Source organism: Cannabis sativa, unplaced genomic scaffold, assembly GCF_029168945.1.
Source record: "Cannabis sativa cultivar Pink pepper isolate KNU-18-1 unplaced genomic scaffold, ASM2916894v1 Contig2, whole genome shotgun sequence".
In the NCBI taxonomy this organism is placed as follows: domain Eukaryota; kingdom Viridiplantae; phylum Streptophyta; class Magnoliopsida; order Rosales; family Cannabaceae; genus Cannabis; species Cannabis sativa.
The window spans coordinates 378,068-398,567 of record NW_026870038.1 but is presented as its reverse complement, the minus strand read 5'-3'; the positions used below and the strand labels follow the sequence as shown (position 1 = coordinate 398,567).

Genomic DNA, 20,500 nt, shown 5'->3' with positions numbered 1-20,500 from the left:
TCACTAATTAGTGCAACATCTTCTCAAACTAAATTAACTCATTGTTTAATTTAAGAGCTTAAGGGTCCAAAAGTAAAAGTTAAATTATTTTTTTATTAGGATATTATACTTTAGAAGTGTTTTTAAAATTATAATTTTTTTAATAGAAATAATATTTTTCTTACATTTGAATAAAGAAAAAATAAGAAATTTATAATTAAAAATGGAGAAAATGGACATTTTCAAAATTTTATTATAACTTAAAAAAAAAATTGTTAATTTTATCAAGCTTTTTGATAAAAACAAAAACAAAAACAAAAAATCTAATATATTATTGGGGTTTTTTCATTTTTACACTTCAAAACAATTTTTTTTTTACATTTTTATGAAATTCTACATAGTTGAACAATTTTTTTTTAATTATTATTATTATTATTATTATTATTATTATTATTATTATTATTATTATTATAAATAAAAAAATAAGAATGGGTCAGTCAAAGAGGAGAGTAAATTAAGGAGATATTTTCTCCACCTCCACCACTTTTACGTTAAGTGGATTTTTTTTAAAAAAATAATTGATTTCAGACCATTGTTTCCATGCACACAACTTTGGCTGCAGAGTAAACCAACCTTGCATCCTCTGCATTTAGAAAAAAAAAAAAAAGATAAGTTGTATAAGCATAAGCAAAGGTGCCGTTTGGTAAAACTTTTGTTTTTTAATTTTTTAATCACAAAATGAAAGTAAAATTTTTGTTTTTAAAAAATTTATTTTTTAAAAACAAAAATGCGTTCTATAACCACTTTTGTTTTTCAATTTTAAAAACAGAAAACAAAAGTGTGTTCTGTAAAGTTCATTTTTATTTTTATTTTTATTTTATTTAAGTCAGGTCTAGGTTCGGGGTCGGATTCGGGTTCAAGTCAAAAGCTGGATTTAGCGCCAGGGCCGTAGGGAGGAGATTTGGGTCTGGGTCTGATCGTAATCTAAAAGATTGATTAAGAAAAAAAAAACTGTTTAAAAAAATATTGAAAGTGATTTTTTTTTTGTTTTTAAAATTTTGATTTCTAATTATAAAATTGAAAAGTAAAAACAGTTTTATAGAACATGTTTTTGAAAAATATTTTCACTTTTCTACTTTTAAAAATAAAAAACTGATTAAAAAAGTGTTATCAAACGCCACCAAAGTTTATAGAAAAACCAATGTTGATTACAGGTTGTTATCTTGTTTCTAGGTGTTTTTCGAAGTAAACACACACCCAGCCTTATTAATATGAGGGTAAATAGCGGTATAAGTATTAAAGTTTTAAATTTATAAGTGGCATAAACCAATAATTATTTTAGTAACAAAAGTACTAATGTTTGTAAAACTGTAATTTTTATCCAATTTTATTAGTACAGACTTCATTATAAAGCCCACATTTTAAATCATCATAAATTTGAATGGAAACATGTAGTATCAATTATTTCTAAATATTTTTTTAATAAATTCAAAGGAAAAAAAGATTACAGTTTTCACTGACATTGAGTACTTATGCTATTAAAAAAATCATTAAGTTTATGCTGCTTATATACTCAAAACTTTAAGTACTTATGCCGCAATCAAACCTTAATATGAAATATAAAAAGAACATAATTCAGTCATTCATAGAGATATTCAAATATCCTATTTCAATTAAGCTATGAGCAAAAGGTATTTTTTTTTTTTGACGCGGTGATCAAAATCACACAAGATTATCAAAGCAGCAATCCACAATCGACAACAGCATCTCCTCGAACCAGGATAGCTCATTGTCTAACCGAAGGGCATGCTTTGCCAAACCATGCGCTACAGAATTCTCATCCCGAGCCACATGGGACAAAACTGCCCCCAGAAATTTAAACAATAAAGCTATAACGCCTTCAAACAGCACCACATCACATTGAAAAAATACCTTCCCATTATTAACTAGTTGTCTTTAGAGTAGCAAAGCGAAACTGAAAAAATTGCAACACCAAAACAAAAAGTACACTTATATTAGAATGACAATCTTCAAAATAAAATAATATATAAATTTAAAAATTAACACACCCTTTATAACTCTAGCTATCAGCAAATTCTAAAAAACTAAAAAATCAACAAAATTTCGAAGAATAACTAGCCAAAGGTATTACCCTTTGGCTAGTAACAACAAACTAGCACTCTAATATAAAAATGTTGAAAAATAATATCAAACAAATTAAGTTTGAAATTAGAATTATCAGAAATTCTCTGTAATTGTAGGCGCCCTCCAAAAATAACCTACAAAATAGCAAAAAATAAAACTCTATTACCACACAATATAATGAAAAAGATAATGTGAAATAACGATAGTAAACTAATCCATATTTAATATAATGGACTTAAACTTGAAATACTTATCTTTCAAAAGAGAAAAAGTCGTTTAAATAGAAATCATGAATATGATCACTTCTCTTGCCAATTGACCAAACCACAAAACTACCCTAAACAAATAGGGACAAACTATAAAAATAGCACAAAAGCCATAAAAGGTACAAAAGTCGTAAAAGGTATCAAAACTATCAAAAATAGTGCAAAAACCCGTGTGATCTCATATATACTTTTAAACAAATATTAATACTATAATAGTCAAAATAAGGAGTAATTAACATCTTAATTAGAATTAAAATATCCCACAAAATATATATTTATACAGTAAAAGGCATTATTTGATTAAGCTATGAAGGAGTTAAACGCAGATACATCTTTAGCTTCAATCCTTAAAATAACAAATATCCTATTATTAATGTTATTTATCTTAAACATTATCAAAAATTATTTACAGCTCTGTTACTATCTGTCAAATTTAACAGAAATAATTTTTTGAGAAAAAAAACTTAACAAAATTAAAAAAAATTCTCTTAAACCAATAAATTAAGCACTTTTAATATCTTTTATTTCTTTAAACTTTCAATAATAATAATAATAATAATAATAATAATAATAATAATAATATAATTTTAAAAACGCGTTGATATTATTAATATCAATATTAAATTCCACGATCAATACGTCCTTAGGTTTTCTTACGTCCTTATAATAATATAACTAGAATCATTTATAGTAAGTATGATGGGTTTCCTTATAAAAAAACTAATGTGGGACTTGATTTTGTGTCTTTCATTTTTTGTAATGCATTTTTAAGTTACATACATACAACTCATTTGGCACTATATATAATATTATTAATGGTGTTCTCTTTTTAAAATGGATCGAGCTTGGGATGAAAATAATAATATATTACTAAGAGCCTTTGCAATGAGAGAGATCATGTGTTGATTAAAAGTATTCAACTAAGTAATAATGTTGAGGAAGATTGTTGGTTTTGGTGGAAGGAAGTTGTTGCAATGATTTGTTGGTTTATTTGGAACGTTTGTACCGACTTTAGAGATAGTCAGGTCGGCAAGGAATTTGGTAACTAAGTTGTGATAATTTAGTAAGCTTAATGTTGATGCTACTATATTCGAAGATGAGACTAAGTTTGGAGTCGGGTGTGTTGCTTGAGATCATGAGTCAAGGCTGGTGCAATGTGATTGTAGAGTTCGATAATCTTGTGAGTGTTCAAGTATTATCGAGCACAGTTCATATGGTCTCTCAATTTGGTTTTTCGGTTGAAGATTGTCGTTTATTATTATTCGAATTGTCCAATGTTTCTTTACGTTTTGTTAAGTGCTCTGTAAATAGTGTTGCTCATTGTATTGCAAGGGCATTTCATTATCATTTAGGATGTAATTTGAGAGTAGATAATATAGCTTCTTTTTTTTAGAGAGAGATCAGAAAGAGCTTTTGATTTAAAAAAAAAAAGTACACAATATTATATTGAAGTTATATTTAGTTACATTTTTATTTTTTATTATTATAACTTTTAATTATTATAATGTACAACATTATTAAAAAAAAAATGTAGTGCAAATATTAGAAATAGTTCTCATATCAGTAGTGAATCAACCAAAAGACAATAATGAGTAAAAAAAATAGCAAGGAAGAGAGCAATGAAAAAGCTGTTAGTGGACAGCAAATTAGTACAATAATTTTTAATTTTTTTGAAATGTTATTATTGGCCTTTATAATAAGGAATATTATAAGATGGAAAAGAGAAAAAAAAATTTGATTCAAAAAGAAAATATTATAGATAAAAATAATAGAATTTGTAAATTAAATGCCATTTCTATGTATGGATGTGTAAAAGAAACCTAAAAGAAGGAATATGATTATGTTGAAGATTTTTCAAGTAATTGCATGGTTCAGTAGTAGTTCATGAACTACATACATACATGGATGGTATTGAGGAACTTTACAAGAATTAATAGTTAAAATGATGAGTTAATAATGATCAGAAGAATATATAAAAGAAGATATTTGATATACATATATACATATATATATATATATATGCCTAAGCTAAGTATCTATCTAGCTAGCATTGAAAATCCATAACTTAGGTAGCAATGAAAAAGAAAAGAAAAGGTTAAAGAAGAGCATTAAGCAGAAGAGATTTAATGACAAAACAAATTTGGAAGACCATAAGTTTAACAACACATGAATCTCCACAAAGTCCTATTATGAGTTTTATGCTTCCCCACTTGAAACCTAGTTCAAACTCTAAAATATCATATGATGAAACATCCAGTACTTACCCAGCTCGAATTTCATAAAAAAACTACACAAAGATGTATATTTATTATATATATAAACATATTGCCAGATCATATACCTTTGAGGCTAAAATAATAAGCAAAGATAGATATACTAACCATGCATGTATTTGACAAAGAAACAAACCAATACTATAACAAAAAGAATTTTGTATGACTTTCTATTACAATCTTCATTAATGTTATGAGTAATCAAAAAAGCTCATTAACCAAAATTGATTGTTGTTTGTTATCTCCAAAATAGGTAGGTAGGTAGGTAGGGTTGATTAATTAATGTAAAATAGAGTTATTAATTGTTTTCATATATGTCCAGGGTATATTATCTTTCTTAATTATCTTTTTTCGTGATTTTTCTTAGGGAAATTTTATTTACACCTCAAAAAGTTCTAAAGGCACCCCATTTTGATAATTTTTATTTCATATAAAATTTATATTTTTAATTGTACTAATTTTTTTTAACTTTTTTCTTTCAATTCATATTCTTAAAAAATATACCTATCAAACAAAAATAAAGTGTATTTTAATTATTATGATAAAAAAAATTAAAATAAAAAATTATGTGAAGTTTTTTAAGAAAAAAATACACATGAGTTAGAAAAAATTATGAAAATAAAATCAAAATAAGTTTTAAAATTAACATAAAATAATGTGAAGAAAAAATTTTAAAAAAATATTAAGAGTAATTTTTAAAAATTATTTAAGTTAATATTTTTTTTAATAATAGGGTGTATTTATAAGTTTAAGGGGTGCAAATATAACTCCCCTTTTTCTTAATATACTTCTATTCTAGTTACATATTTTTCTTTTTTCGTCTGCAAAATCTTGAGATATTTCAATGTGTGTTATACTAATTAGATAATGAATATTAAAAAATCTTTTTCAAAAAAAAAAAAATATACTATAAAAATTAATATATTCGAATATTTGCCCTGCTTAACCTACCTATATTAGTATTAAATCAATAAATTAGTTATTTTCAATATTTTTTTTAGGAAATAATATCTTTTATTTATTTATCAATAATAAAAAAAAAAAAAAATCCACGAAAACCTATATATATGATCAGAGTTTAATTAGCTTCTGCTTTTCTACTTCTGTGAATATCAATAATGGCGAATAAGAAGAATGAGGGGCAGCGTTTAGGCATTACAGATCCCATCTCTTTGACTGGACCAACTTACTTCGATCTCTGCAAAACCAAACAACTTCAAAACGTACTTACTTTATTTATCATTTATATCACCTAAATTTTATCTCAATTTTATGTGAAATTAATTGATTTGTTTGTACTGGATGTTGATCAGTATTTGGAAAATGCTCAATTGTACGAGACTCCTGATGAGGCTCTCGCCAGGGAGGAGGTGCTCGCTAGACTAGACCAGGTGATTTTTCTTTTTTGAGTTTTGATTAGGTTATAATGTTTCAAGGTTTGGATTTCGGTGAGGAAAGAAAGAAAAAAAAGTAAAGAAACATTGTAATGATAATCATAATTCTACTCTAGCCTTAGTGTTTTTCTTGTTTTGAAATGTAACAGATTGTGAAAGTATGGGTTAAAAGTATTAGTCGGGCTAAGGGTTTGAATGAGCAACTGGTGCGTGAAGCCAATGCAAAGATTTTCACTTTCGGCTCTTATAGATTGGGGGTAAGCCTTTCTATTTTTACATTTGAATATTTTGACTACTCTGTTTGTTTTCTTGGTAGGTAGATGACAGGTTTCTCTTAATTCTAGTTTAGACTTTAGTGCAAAACAAAATTTAATGGCTGAAGTTCGATAAATTTATTTCTATCAACAATCAAGACACAAACAAATAAATAATAAAAACCTTTAAAGAAATTCAATCAAGCATATTCAATCTTTTCAAGTGGATTGGTCTCTCCAAGTCCACAAGAGTCTACAGTTTCTCTAATTTCAAGCTCTCCTTACAAAAAGACTCCTTCCTTTTCCCTAATTTATAGACAATAGTTAGAACTATCTAATACCAACTAAGATAAGATCCATTATGAACAAGACAACTCAGCCCCAAATTTAACAAAATATACACACACACACACACAGAGTAGAAAAGTAGCAGAAATATCAATGAAACAGTAGCAAGAATGTGGGAGCCCTTAGGCCTTTTTTGTTTTGCAAATAGAGCTTAATTCAATACATTGCATACCAAATTTACTCTCTTACTCACCTATATATAGTAATTCCTCACTCACACTACCCGACACGTATACCCTTCTTATTTACTATATTCTAGCTCTCCTAAGGCCTAACAAAGAATAAAATAACAAAAAGACCACAAAAACAAAAACACAATGTTGTATGTACTCCATTTACAAAACTTATAGGAGTCTTATCAGTGTATGACTTTGATTTTGCTGTAAAAGTAGAAACTGTTGATTAGGATATTTCTTCACCTAATTTAAAATGTCTTTGATGTTTCATTTAACACCACACTAGTAGTATCTTGTCACTAACTTATTTATATTATGCATCTTCCTTTTATTTATTTATTTTCTCTGTTTTTCGACAGGTGCATGGGCCAGGTGCAGATATAGACACTCTCTGCGTTGGACCTAGATATGCAACAAGAGAAGTGAGATCTAGTTTCCTCTTTTGTAACACAAACACTAGTAAATTTACTTCTTTTTTACTATTTTCTGAACTTGATAATCAAAATTGGACCTATCAATTATTGGATGCAGGAAGATTTCTTTGGTGAACTAGGTAGAATGTTGGCAGCCATGCCTGAAGTTACAGAGTTGCATCCAGTGCCTGATGCTCACGTTCCAGTTATGAAGTTCAAGTTTAGTGGGGTTTCAATAGATTTACTTTATGCTAAACTGTCACTCTGGATTATTCCTGAAGTAAGTATTTTATTCATGATGATTGTTCTCTTCGTACTGTTTGGTAGAAATAGTCCAACATTACTAATACGTGGAAAAATAATACCATATATCATTACCATTTAGTTTTGAAATGGAAGTTCATGCACCTTAAACACACACGTCCAAAGGGATGCTAAAATTTGGCTTTGAATTTTGTTTAATGGTTGTCTGGTGAAATTATGGTAATGGATTTAACTAAGTAAATTTGATGATTTCAATTGTTTCTACGGTGACTTATAGTTATTTTGGAACAGGAACTAGATTTATCACACAACTCAATACTGGAGAATGCAGACGAGCAGACAGTTCGTAGTCTGAATGGTTGTAGGGTCACTGACCAGATTCTACGATTAGTTCCAAATATTCAGGTTTGTTTATAGCTTTGTTAGGTTGGACGTGTGTGTGGATACACCTACAATGTTTCATTGATCTTATCTTGTTTTCTTTTCTGTATGCAGAATTTTCGCACGACTCTAAGATGCATGAGATTATGGGCAAAGTGTCGTGGTGTTTATTCTAATGTATGCTTCAGATTTACACAATACACCTTATCTTTTTTACGGATTTGTGTTTTATTACGGGAAAAACAACGGTCTTTTTTAGAACAACAATCTTTTTACTAATTAGAGTATGTTTATTTAATCATGGCCAGGTTACAGGATTTCTTGGTGGGATAAACTGGGCTTTGCTTGTGGCTCGAATATGCCAATTATATCCTAATGCATTGCCCAGCATGTTAGTATCCCGATTCTTTCGGGTGTATACTCAATGGCGATGGCCCAACCCAGTTATGCTCTGCAACATTGAAGAAGGATATTTGGGGCTTCAAATTTGGGATCCAAGAAGATATCACAGAGATAGATATCATTTAATGCCGATAATAACTCCGGCTTATCCTTCTATGAATTCCAGCTATAACGTCTCGTCAAGTACTTTACAAATTCTTTCAGAAGAATTTCAGAGGGGAAATGATATCTGTATGGTATGATCATTAATGATAACTTTGAATATTGATCTCTATGGCTTTCTTCTCCATGCAATTAGTATCACGATTGTATTCTTAGGCATTCCTTTAACAATATGGATTTGCAATAATTAATCAGTTTTGAAGTTCTTTTCTTTTATCTTTCTTTTGGTATTAGTATTCCATTTTTCACTTTATTGGCTATCACTCATTTATATTCGGAAATGGAAAGGGTGACAATTTAAGTTAGACACGATAACACGTTCGAAACCTGCACGAGTTAAACAGAGTTTGGTTCATTTTTGAGTTAAAACTCTCAACCCGAAAATGACTTTGTAAGAGTATAGTATACACTCTTAAATTTATTATATTTATTGTATGTAAATTATATTTCTTAGTTAAATAGGACATAAATATATTAAATTGCTCATACATCGGTCGTAACAAGATTACAAACATGTTAATGAGTCGATAAATTAACAAAAATTAAACATAATTCCTTATTTACATATATGGTTAAACTCATGTGTAAGGTTAGATGGGATGGACTTGAGTTTTAGTTTTGACACAATAATAAATAGGTCATACCTAAGTCTCGATAAGACATAATTTACGAACACGAATTGTCACTCTAAATACATGTTATTTGTGGGAGTTTTTTTGTTTACTAAGTTTTATTAAAATTTTTACTTTTCATAACTAAATTTAGTGTTTTTTAAAATTGCACTTGAAGGCTATGGAGTCGAACAAGGAAGACTTGGAATGGGATACCCTGTTTGAGAGATTTTCCTTCTTCAAAGCATATAATAATTATCTACAAATAGACATCAATGCTGAAAATGGTGATGATTTGAGACAATGGAAAGGTTGGGTTGAATCTCGTATACGTCAGCTAACATTGAAGGTACATCCTATATATAAATATATATATTTATATATATGTTCTGTTTCTGCTCTTATCTAATGATCAAATGTTTGTAAATTATTCAGATTGAGAAGCACACTTTGAATATGCTCCAATGTCACCCCCATCCTGGTGATTTTTCAGACAAATCCAAACCTTTTCATTGTAGCTACTTTATGGGTTTGAAAAGAAAACAACAAGGACCTGGTTTGCCAAATCAAGATGGAACCTTTGATATTAGGGCAACTATTGCAGAGTTTAAAGGGATAGTACTGAACAACTATACTTGTTGGAAGTCTGGAATGGAGATTCGTGTACACCATGTTAAAAGGAAAAACTTACCTAGTTTTGTGCTCCCTACTATCACCACTTCTAAGGTAATTTTTATCGTTAAATACTAACTGAATTATTACTGTACAACACTGTATGTAGTGATAATTTTCTTTTTTCACAATTTCAGGGCACTAAGCGCCTGACTCGCTTACCCTTAGAGTCGGGTATGGATACGAGGCGCGCTTCGGAAGTAAAGGCGTATGGACATGCACAACAAGCACCAGTTAATAAGACAGATGAAAGTAATAAAGGTGGCAAGAGAAGGCATCTTGAGGATAATGTTGTTGAAAACAACATGAGAAATGTGAAGTCTAGGCACTCAAGCTCTAATTCCATTATTAGTGATAGTTCTTCATCCATAAAGATGGACAGCTTAGCAAACACTAGATATCAGAATGGTGAGAGTGAACTATCATCATCATCATCATCATCAAGCAGTTCGCCAACTGAAAAAACTTCACCACCACCACCACCACCACCTCCACAGCAAGCTGTGTTAGAAGAGCTTGAAGATGATTTGGAATTGGAACATACAAGTAAAGTGAAATGCGAGATGAAAGGCTTAAAGGTATTTATTTCTATTGTGTTATTTTTAATCTGTTTTTCTTTTTTGGTGGTTGGTAGACCATAATGATCGCAAAGTGAAAATCTATAGTTGTTTTGCGAGTATAATAATAGTCATTTTATCACAATGTAATTTTACAAAAATACTAATAAAATTTGTATGATCTTTTGAAGCCTGCTGAACTTATGGCACCACCAATTTTAAACAAGTGCTTTGCTTCTGTACCACGTGAGAAGCCAACCATAAGGTATGAAATTATTATGTGTACCAGAAAAATGATCATAAATCTAATTATTCTTACAAAATGGAATTGAAGATTTGTTGTAACTTTATGAAATAATTATTAATTGATCCTTTTTTTTCACTTTTGCAGATTGATCTTCACTTCTTTGTAGGCAAAATCTAGTAATGTATAATAAGAAAAAGTCATGTACCAAGCTTTTTCTTATTACCAAGCTTTTTCATTATGCCTGTGTATGTCATGCAAGTTGAAATCTGTCAATGATGAGAGCTTGGAGAGTGTTGAATCAACTTCATCTAAGGATGCTGCAGATTCGGTTCCTCCAATTGGGCGAACTCAAAAGGGGTTGAAGAAATCACAAGTGTGGCAAAGAAAGTGGAATTTGTGGGGTCTGAACCTGATGCAGAAACAGCGAGGCGATCAGCCAAAATGCAGTCTTATTAACGAAGAAGATATTTTAGTTGGAGGGAATGTGGCTGATCCTACGGTCCCTAACTCTTAGGAGAATCTGAGGAGAGTGGCTAATGGTGAAACCAATGGATCAGTAAGTCAAAAGCTTATACGTAGCTATAGTGTCAGCTGTCGAAAACCCACCTGCAAAATCGATGGTTTGTTGAGTAATCCAAACGCTGGTGGTGAGACCAGAGGCAATTCGGTTAAGAAAAGAGAAGATTTTTCATTGCAGCGTAACAGGAGTGCTCGGTATTCACCCAATCACGTCGACAACAATGGTCTATTGAGATTCTACTTAACTCCATTGATCTTCACTTCTTTGTAGGCAAAAGCTCGTAATGTATAATAAGAAAAAGTCATGTACCAAGCTTTTTCTTATTACCAAGGCTTTTCAGTATGCCTATGTATGTCATTCAAACTATCAAGTTCTTTAATCATCTTGTTTCGAAAATTGATGATATGGTTCGAAATTTTTGGTGGGATTTTAAAAAAAAGAATCACGGGATCCAACTGAAGGCTTGGGACAAGTTGTGCCTTCCTAAATCCCGTTGTAAAGGAGGAATCTCTTGAGCACATGTTCTTCAATTGCAATTTGGCTTTTCACCTATGGCGTTCATCCTCGTGAGGTATCTTTTCTGTCTCTGATACAAATTACAGAGCATCCATTATCCCTACCTCGTCTCTGCTCCACTTGGTTGATTGGTGCCCTCCTCCTCAAGACTGGCTCAAACAGAATTGTGATGTAAAAGTGGGGATGGAGCACATGTGTATTGCAATTGTTGCTAGAGACCACCTTAGTGAGGTGGTTTGGGAGAATACAACAAAATTGAATTTTTCAGACGCACTTTGTGGTGAGGATGTCGTGTTTGCTTGGCTTCGGAGTTGGCAAAGGATGGATAATGGCTACAAGTTTATTATTGTGGAAACTAATTCTAAAATAGTGATCAATTCAATCAATGGCGTGAAACCTAGATGAAAAATTAGAAACTACTCTTTGTTTTGTAAAAGAATCATTCTTTCCTTTGTAGACTATTTATTTTGTAATACTGTCAGAACTTGTAATTTTATGACCCATAATGTAGTAAAGTGGGTCTTTACACACAACTGGTTTGGTCGTTTATCTATATCGTCCATTCCTAAGAACATACTTTGTAATGACCGCGAGGTCTAATTTTTTCTAATCTATGAATGCTTATTTTTTTAAAAAAGAAAAAGAACTTTTTCTTATTAATAGTTTTTAGTTTATATATATATTTTGATCAACATATTAGTATATATATTTGTGAATATGTAATTTTTTAGGAGGTGTTTTGTAAAATTTTTTAATTTTTAAGCATCTCTTTAAATGTAGACTTAGTGATCTTCAGCATGAGATTGCTTGTCTCCAATCCACTATCCCTCTGAATATAGGGATGTTGCTGGGAAGATTGAAAATCTTCAATCTCAGCTTAGCTTGATGCTCTTCTTTACAAGGAAGAGATTTATTGGAGGCAAAGGGCTAGGATTTACTGGCTTCAAGTTGGGGATAAGAACACTAAATTTTTTTATCGTTTTGCTTCCCATAGAAAGAAGAATAATACTATTAGGTTTCTTAAAGATGACAATGGTAATTTTGTTGATAATTTTGAGGATATTTGTGCCTTAATCTCCTCTTATTTTTCTAACCTTTTTCTTTCTGACAGTGGTAATGCTGAGTCTGCGAATATGATTCTGGAGTGCTTAGGTCCTCCTCTTGAGGACTCTGAAGTTGATTTCCTTGGTCAGCCTTTCACTATTGATGAGGTTAGGAAAGTCATTTTTCATCTTTCTGGGATAGGGCCCCTGGTTTAGATGGTCTTAATGCCTATTTTTATCAAAAGAATTGGCACACGGTGGGCTCTGATTTTGTTAATGCTGTCCTTGACTGCCTTAACAATGGGGTTGATTTTTCTGATCTCAATTCCACTTTAATTGTCCTTATTCCTAAAAATAGCATGTCACTTCTGTTAAGGACTTTAGACCCATTAGTCTTTGCACAACCTTTTATAATGTTGTTTCCAAAGTTTTAGCCAGTCGTTTAAAAACTGTGTTAGATAAAATTATCTCTCCTTTCCAAAGCGCTTTTGTGACTGGCAGGGTCATTTTTGACAATATACTTATTGCTCAGGAAATTGTCTATACCATTAACTCTAGAAAGAGTGGTAAATGTGGCTGGGCTGCCTTAAATCTTGACATAGCAAAGGCTTTTGATCGAATTGATTGGTATTTTTTGAAGAGTATTATGCTTCATTTCAACTTTCCTATTAGTTTTGTATCTCTTATCATGAGGTGTATAACTACTACTTGTTTTTTCTTTTTGGTTAATGGGCTTGTTAAGGGCTTTGTTAAGCCTTCTCGTAGACTCAGGCAAGGGATCCTTTATCCCCCTATCTTTTTATTCTGTGTGCTGAAGGCTTATCATCTCTACTTCATGCTAAACAAGTGAAGGGTCTACTCAAGGGGGTTACTATCTCTAGAAGAGCACGTTCTATTTCCCATCTTTTTTTTGCTGATGATGGTCTCATCTTTTGCTCTACTAATAGAAACTCCTGTTCTTCTCTTTGGGATGTGTTTAACGTTTATTCTAAAGCATCAGGGCAGATTATTAATGTTTCTAAATCTTCTATCCTTCTTTCCCCAAATACTTCCCAAACTATCAGAGATCTTTTCTTCAACACTTTCCATCTTGAAGACAGACCTTTCATTAGTAAATACTTAGGTCTTTCTCAGTGTCTTCCCAAATCTAAATATCATTCATTTTCTTTCCTTAAAGATAAAGTTCTCTCTGTTCTTTCGAAGTGGTCTGCTAAGTGGTTTTCCAAGGCAGAGGCAGGTAAGGAAATCCTTCTCAAGGCTGTTATACAGGCTATACCTGCTTATGCGATGGCCTACTTTAGGTAACCTGTCAAACTGTGTAAAGGAATTGAGGCTACGATGGCCAGATTTTGGTGGGGTTCTTCTGTGATACCAAAAAAATTTATTGGAAATCTTGGAAATCGGTTTGTCAATCAAAATTTTTGGGTGGGCTTGGTTTTCGGTCCCTAATTCATTTTAACCAAGCTATGCTTACTAAGCAAGCTTGGAGGATCTTTAAAATCCCTAACTCTTTGCCCTGTCAAGTTCTCAAAGCTAGGTACTTTCCAAATTCCTCTATATTTGAGGTTACTCCTGGTCATATCCCTTCCTATTCTTGGAGAAGCCTTCTTTGGGAAAGAAATTTGATGGCTTCTGGTACCATTTGGAAGATCAGGGATGGTGAACAAATTATGACTCTTGAGGATTATTGGCTACCTCATAATAAATTTCTACACTATAAGGATAATGTCTCCCTTGAATCTTGTATGCTTTCCCATTTCATAGATGATTTCGAATCTTGGGATCTACCTACACTTAGGAGACATTTTGATGAAGCTATTGTTCATGATATTCTTGAGGTGCCTGTCTCAGGTCACAATGGAAAAGATGATCTTATTTGGTCCAGGGAGAGTTCTGGTCTTTTAGTGTTATGTTTGCCTACCATTTGGCTCTCTCTACTCAAGATATTCCCACTTCTTCATCTTTTAATGATTCTAAGAAATTCTGGAGTAAGATTTGGAATTCTAAAGTTCCCCCAAAAATAAAACATTTTGTTTGGAGAGTTGTTTCGAATGTTGTTCCTGTTGCCTCCTTCCTTTTTCAAAAACATGTTATTGACTCTCCTATTTGTCCCATTTGCAAGCTTTGCCCCGAAACTATACAGCATGCTTTGTTGGATTGCTCTAAATCGAGGAAAGCTTGGAAATCTTCAAGGTTTGTGACTTATTATTATAAATATAAACACCTTGATACTCATATGTTTTTAATGAGTATGACCGATGCTCTTGACAGAGATTATGTTTGTATTTTATACTGTTAATTGTGGGCTCTTTAAAATCAGAGAAACAATATCTTTTACAGACATAATGCTATGCCTGCTAATGATATTTTTGATTGGTGTTTTAGCTTTTTCTTTAAGTATCTGGATGCACAACAACAGCATAATCAGTCAAATATTTCTACTCCTGTGCATACCAGGCCAACACCAAATTCTTTTAAGGATAATTTTCAGGTTTATACCGATGCAGCCATCGATCATCAAAACAAGAAGCATAGTATTGGGGTTGTTGTTTTGAATGGATTGAATCAGGTTGAAGCAAGTTTCTCTATGGTTGAAGCAAAGGCAGTTCTTTATGACATTCAATGGGTTCAAATGTTTCATCTTCCTGTGGATGTTCTTAAAACAAATTGTAAAACCATTGGATAAACTTAAATCTTGTACCTAGAATAATAGTTCTCTAAGAACTTGTTATAGTTCAGTCCTAACTTAACTGTTAGTCATGTTAGTAGGGATTTAAATGTTTTGGCTCATAAGGTTGTTAAGTTAGGTTTATGACTAGATAATGAGTTAGTTTGGAATGATTCTCTATTTTCCATGTAACTTGATTGCTTTGTACTTATTGTTTATCTAATGAAGCACAAGTTTATTCTCAAAAAAAAAAAATCCTTCCAATAAAAATATTTTAATTTCAAGTAAACACTGTTTTATTTATTTTATCTTTATTAAGACTTAATCATTAAGTGAGTACGCTTCAAGCAAAAATTACTTACATGTTCATATACTAATATACTAGATTTTATTATATTTTTGACAAATTTTTAATACTAGATTTAGTCTTATGAATTCATTTTTTTTCCATTTACACAATAAATTAATCTCAATTTTGGTCAATTTTCCAAATACATACATACATATACTAAAAGTGTATTTAGAAGTAATTGTATAATTACTAGAAACTATAATTACTAGAGTAATAATTATACAGTCTAGTAATTACATTATATTTTAAAATACAAAGTGTATTTGAGTATGAGGTAGTAATTACATATGAAATTCTAATATCTTGTTTAGCAAAATAATTAGGTAATTACACGGAAAAATAAAATTTTTTAGTAGTTAATGTTTATAATGAAAAGTTTTTAGTAATTACACTCAATCCTCATGAAGGTCATAAAAATTGGTTAGTGTGATTAGAACTCCTCAAGTACCTCCAATTACACTATTATAATGTAATTACATGGTCAAACAAACATGTCAAATTGTGTAATTATCTCCAATTACACACAAATTCTATTACACCGTGGCTTTCCAAACACGCCCTAAATCTATTTCTTAAATTTAGACAAAAGGTATAATTATTAAATTAAAGGAAAAGTTTAAAAAAAATCAACTGCCAATAAATATAGCAATCCATATGTTTATTAACATTTAATTACTAATGCACTTTATTATATGAAAAAAGTTTTATTTCCTTCCAAACAAACCTGAAAAATTGACAAAAATTTCTCCAATTCTTATTCAGTTCAAGCATATTAACATTGAGATATTTATGATATGACTCATTGATAAATGAGATTGCTCAAAACTGAATCACAGTAACAAATATAATGCATTTTTCATGAATTAACTTGAGTATAATTATGAAAACGTACACTGCATTTTCTTTCAAGTAAAGGGGAATGATAGTTTGTCCGTCGACAGCTGAATGTTTCGATCTCATTCAATTCATGAAAAAAAAATTGATTTCAGACCATTGTTTCCATGCACACAACTTTGGCTGCAGAGTAAACCAACCTTGCATCCTCTGCATTTTTATAAAAAAAGACAAGTTGTATAAGCATAAGCAAAGTTTATAGAAAAACCAATGTTGATTACAGGTTGTTATCTTGTTTCTACATGTTTTTCGAAATAAACACACATCCAGCCTTATTAATATGAGGGTAAATAATGACATAAGTATTTAAGGTTTTAAGTTTATAAGCGGCATAAACTCAATGATTATTTTAACGACAAAAGTACTAATGTTTGTAAAACTATAATTTTTATCCAATTTTATCAGTGCATACTTCATTATAAAGCCCACATTTTAAATTATCATAAGTTTGAATGGAAATATGTAGTATCAATTATTTCTAAATATTTTTTTAATAAATTTAAATGAAAAAAAAATTACATTTTTTACTAACACTTATGCCGCTAAAAGAATCATTAAGTTTATGCTGCTTATATACTCAAAACTTTACGTATTTATGCCGCAATCAACCCTTAATATTTTTTTTTGAAAAGGAGACAGAGGCCAATGTCTTAGACTGGCCCCTATCCGATAAATAATGAAAACCCTCACTTGTGGCGGAGGAAAACCGTGGTTACATGAGTTTAAGTATGATTCAAATAATTTTTGTTTGAAGAAAACCAAAAAGCTGTAGAGAAGCTTGTGACAGCAGTCACAGAAACCCAAGGTTATTACAACAGCACACTCCAATCTCTGCTTAAGTCTAAAAAGGAGAGATCTTCAAATGTTTCGTTCTGAAGATCCAAGTGACAGTCCAGATATATAAAAAAGAACATAATTCAGTCATTCATAGAGATACTCAAGTATCCTATTTCAATTTCTCTATGAGCAAAAGGCATTATTTGATTAAGCAAAAACGAGTTCGACACAAATGCTTGTCATACCTGCAATTGAGGCCAAATCAAGAACATTGGGGACGTTAGCCTCAGCTTCAACAGCTGCTTTTGAAGCTGCAATGCCGACTGCCAAGCTTTGTATCACATCCAAACCAGCACAAATAGAAGAAAGAGTCCCACCAACCAAGCAATCACCAGCCCCGGTAAGCCTCACAACTGATGCAGGAAGAGCCGGAAGATGGATAGCAAATAGAAGAGTCTCTGATTTTGCACAGTCAGAGAAAAGTTTACGAGGACAGGCTGAAGCGACGGTCTTATATAACTTTCTTCTAGTAACATCTTGTTTGTACCCTTCATGATCAACGCTTGTAAATCTTGGCTCTCCATTAGAGCATAACAACATTCCTTTCGAGCCAAGTGTGACAACAACAAATTTGATACCATTTTTCAGCAGTACTCGTATCGCGGGTTTTAGCCTTTGGAGCAAAGATTCTATGTTGTCACTTTCAAATGGAGAGAAAGAAAACTCGCTTCCACCAGTTAAAGCGTTAGCCATGGAAATAAGTTCATATTCATTTGGCGAAACAAAAGTTACCTGAAGAAATCCACCATAAGACTTGTCAATTGTTATTAAAGAAAATCCATAAAATAGAGCATATGATGATCTTGATATAATGGGAAAGTGGTGCAACACTCACATACTTGGCAACCGACACAATTCTTCGAGATTTAGCAACTGATACAGGCTCAAACCACACTGGAGTATTTGATGATGCAGCTACTGAGAAAGTGAAAGGAACCCCATATTAACAATATATTAATTGAAGAGAACAAAAGGAAATTGGATAAAGAACAAGAGTTTATGAAAATTACTTTGGCAAGAAAATTCTAGAGCTGAAAGATTCAGATTTGCATCAACCATCAGAACAGGAGCAGATTGTATGTTGTGCTTGAATTTCTGGATCCAATCTGGTGTAAGATACTTTTCCTACACCATGCACCATAAAATCAGCTTAACTCAATGGAAATAACTACATTAAATAATACAAAGATCAAGTTTTGGGAGTGCTAATTTTATGCTGCCAAAATCTAATCCTTCGTGTTTAAGTACTTACAATAGCTTCCACGCTTGCAACACCAGCCGCCACCTCTCCAGTAACATCAAATATGTTGCTTACAACAGCAGTCTTGATAACATCCTGCCTCAGAATTCCTACTCAAAAACCATTATTCCTAATAAATAGTTGGAACTTACAATGGCCCAAACATTTTAGAGATAAAACACCAAATTTTGATGAGAGAGAGAGAGAAACTAATTTATGCAACATGAAATTAAAATGAGATCAAATCAAAAGTCTCAATGGACAAAGGACGAAAATGCAAGCATATTTGGGGTTACCTTTGGTTGATAGCTCAGCAGATTTCCAGTGATCCAGCAACATATTTCCTTGGCCAAGAAAATATACATTCAGTGTCACAAATACTAATATATTTATACAGCTGAATTTTAAGCAGCAGATAAAATGGCATGAATAAACTTTTGTGTTTAAAATCTCTACAACTGAATTGGTCATGATGAAAAATAAGAATTTAAGCATTTCACTCTCCTTTGAGAGACAACATAAATGGCCTTGCACTAAGCCTGTGAATCAAAAATTCTAATTTTCAGTATAGAATACTATAAATTACAGTGAGAATGAACAATGGTAGCAAAGTACCTGCCATGTCAAGACCCAAGACACTAATCATAAAAGGTTTTGTTGCAAGCTTTGACATGCACTCTGCAACATTTCTTGCTACACCACCCAATACATAGTTGATCTGAGAGTAAAAAGATCCCAAAGGAAAGAATTATAAAATTCTCATATATTGTAACAAGAACCTATTATCCGAAAGAATAAACAAGTATTTTTCCGCTCTAAACTTTGTCCTTAATAAGTTTGTGCCCCCCCCCCCCAAATTATTAGCAATGTTAAATATTTCCCCTCAGCTTTGAACATTACTGAAATATGAGACTTTTATTAGATTTCGTTAAATTTCTATTAAATAATTAACAATTTTACCTCCGGAAGTATGATCACTACCATATTTTGCCCTGGAACTTTTATTTGCTTTAACAAAAGGGGTACGATTTGACACTCGAAAAATTTGAGGGGCAAAATATGATAGTTCATAGAGAATATGGGCAAAAACCCAATTTATTCTATCTGAAAAATGCCTCTAATAGAAATTGCAAATCCATTCCATTAAAACAAAGTTTAAGCTACAATGAAATGGCAGCCATTAATCCAAATGGGCATTACAACAACATGAAAATAATGCATTTTTCATAGCCATTAAAAAGGACTAGAATCAACATATATACATAAATACATTATTAAACGAGTGATTGAAGTAGAAATTAAAAGAGTAATTGTATACCATTCCAGGAGTAGTGGTCCTTGGACTTGCAGGAGTTGAAGGAGTGGCATGAATGTCCAAAACCATACCACCAATGATCACAGGCTCAAACACTTCACTTTCCAATTGCCCATTACTGACTAAACCCTTTCTCACAAAACATAACAATAATAAAAATCAAACACAGGAAATCACCAACCAAAATGTAAGAAACTAAAAAAGGAGATTACAATAAACTCACTGGTTGAAGAAAATGATTGGGTTGATATGGCAGTAAAAGGTGATGAGAAATACAATCCAATCTTCTGCGAGCAGTGCTGCTGTCCATAATGGTATTTTGTTTGTCTTATTTTGAGTCTCGATTCAAACAATTAACAGTAAAGAGAGATTTTTCGATTGTTGTAGCCTTGCCACCGCTATTGTATATTACTCCGATCAGGGCTCGCCGCCGGCCACCTCTGGATTGAGTGAGTAAATTTCAAAAAGTCAAAATTAGTTGATAATCTCAAGTAAATATAATTGAGTTGACTTTTATCTCTAATTTCTAGATTTTTTAATGTTTATATATTAAATATGTAACTGAGAATAA

At 31.5% G+C, this 20,500-nt stretch overlaps 3 protein-coding genes across 6 annotated transcripts; 2 read left to right on the top strand and 1 right to left on the bottom strand.

Annotated features, from left to right (window-relative positions):
- Window positions 1–485: 485 nt before the first annotated feature.
- Window positions 486–20,394, bottom strand: LOC115717441 (pseudouridine kinase). Of its 3 annotated transcripts, none has more exons than XR_009685513.1 (10): window positions 20,153–20,394; window positions 19,933–20,058; window positions 19,230–19,332; window positions 18,911–18,958; window positions 18,627–18,724; window positions 18,385–18,499; window positions 18,210–18,292; window positions 17,560–18,106; window positions 16,536–16,687; window positions 486–622 (listed from the first exon to the last, which is right to left on the bottom strand). XR_009685513.1 is itself a non-coding variant. In XM_030646427.2 (9 exons), the coding sequence occupies exons 1-9, from the start codon at window positions 20,237–20,239 to the stop codon at window positions 16,629–16,631; spliced, it is 1,266 nt and encodes a 421-aa protein (XP_030502287.2). In that variant the 5' UTR covers window positions 20,240–20,394; the 3' UTR covers window positions 16,259–16,628. The 3 variants fall into 3 exon arrangements, 1 of the variants encoding a protein (XP_030502287.2); XR_004011753.2 differs by lacking the exon at window positions 486–622 and adding an exon at window positions 5,722–5,861; XM_030646427.2 differs by lacking the exon at window positions 486–622 and having other exon boundaries at window positions 16,259–16,687.
- Window positions 5,775–9,833, top strand: LOC115701580 (nuclear poly(A) polymerase 1). Its single transcript, XM_061107652.1, has 10 exons — window positions 5,775–5,886; window positions 5,977–6,054; window positions 6,207–6,314; window positions 7,195–7,257; window positions 7,367–7,528; window positions 7,804–7,917; window positions 8,008–8,070; window positions 8,202–8,531; window positions 9,247–9,417; window positions 9,504–9,833. Exons 1-10 carry the CDS (start codon window positions 5,782–5,784, stop codon window positions 9,816–9,818), a joined length of 1,509 nt encoding a protein of 502 aa, XP_060963635.1. The 5' UTR covers window positions 5,775–5,781; the 3' UTR covers window positions 9,819–9,833.
- On the top strand, window positions 9,889–12,196 carry LOC133033083 (uncharacterized). Of its 2 annotated transcripts, XM_061107654.1 has the most exons (3): window positions 9,889–10,318; window positions 10,489–10,562; window positions 10,689–12,196. In XM_061107654.1, the coding sequence occupies exons 1-3, from the start codon at window positions 9,917–9,919 to the stop codon at window positions 10,708–10,710; spliced, it is 498 nt and encodes a 165-aa protein (XP_060963637.1). In that variant the 5' UTR covers window positions 9,889–9,916; the 3' UTR covers window positions 10,711–12,196. The 2 variants fall into 2 exon arrangements, with proteins under 2 accessions (XP_060963637.1, XP_060963636.1); XM_061107653.1 differs by having other exon boundaries at window positions 10,489–12,196.
- Window positions 20,395–20,500: the final 106 nt, after the last annotated feature.

Bases quoted from the DNA above. Each gene is read 5' to 3' on its own strand.
- LOC115701580 (XM_061107652.1), top strand. From the start codon at position 5,782: ATGGCGAATAAGAAGAATGAGGGGCAGCGTTTAGGCATTACAGATCCC. The intron at 6,315-7,194 runs GTAAGCCTTTCT...GTTTTTCGACAG, and splicing joins TCGGCTCTTATAGATTGGGG to GTGCATGGGCCAGGTGCAGA. The intron at 9,418-9,503 runs GTACATCCTATA...TAAATTATTCAG, and splicing joins TACGTCAGCTAACATTGAAG to ATTGAGAAGCACACTTTGAA.
- LOC133033083 (XM_061107653.1), top strand. From the start codon at position 9,917: ATGGATACGAGGCGCGCTTCGGAAGTAAAGGCGTATGGACATGCACAA. The intron at 10,319-10,488 runs GTATTTATTTCT...GATCTTTTGAAG, and splicing joins GCGAGATGAAAGGCTTAAAG to CCTGCTGAACTTATGGCACC.
- LOC115717441 (XM_030646427.2), bottom strand. From the start codon at position 20,239: ATGGACAGCAGCACTGCTCGCAGAAGATTGGATTGTATTTCTCATCAC. The intron at 18,725-18,910 runs GTAACCCCAAAT...GTTTTTGAGTAG, and splicing joins TGCTGAGCTATCAACCAAAG to GAATTCTGAGGCAGGATGTT. The intron at 16,688-17,559 runs GTATGACAAGCA...ATAAAAATGCAG, and splicing joins TGATTTGGCCTCAATTGCAG to AGGATGCAAGGTTGGTTTAC.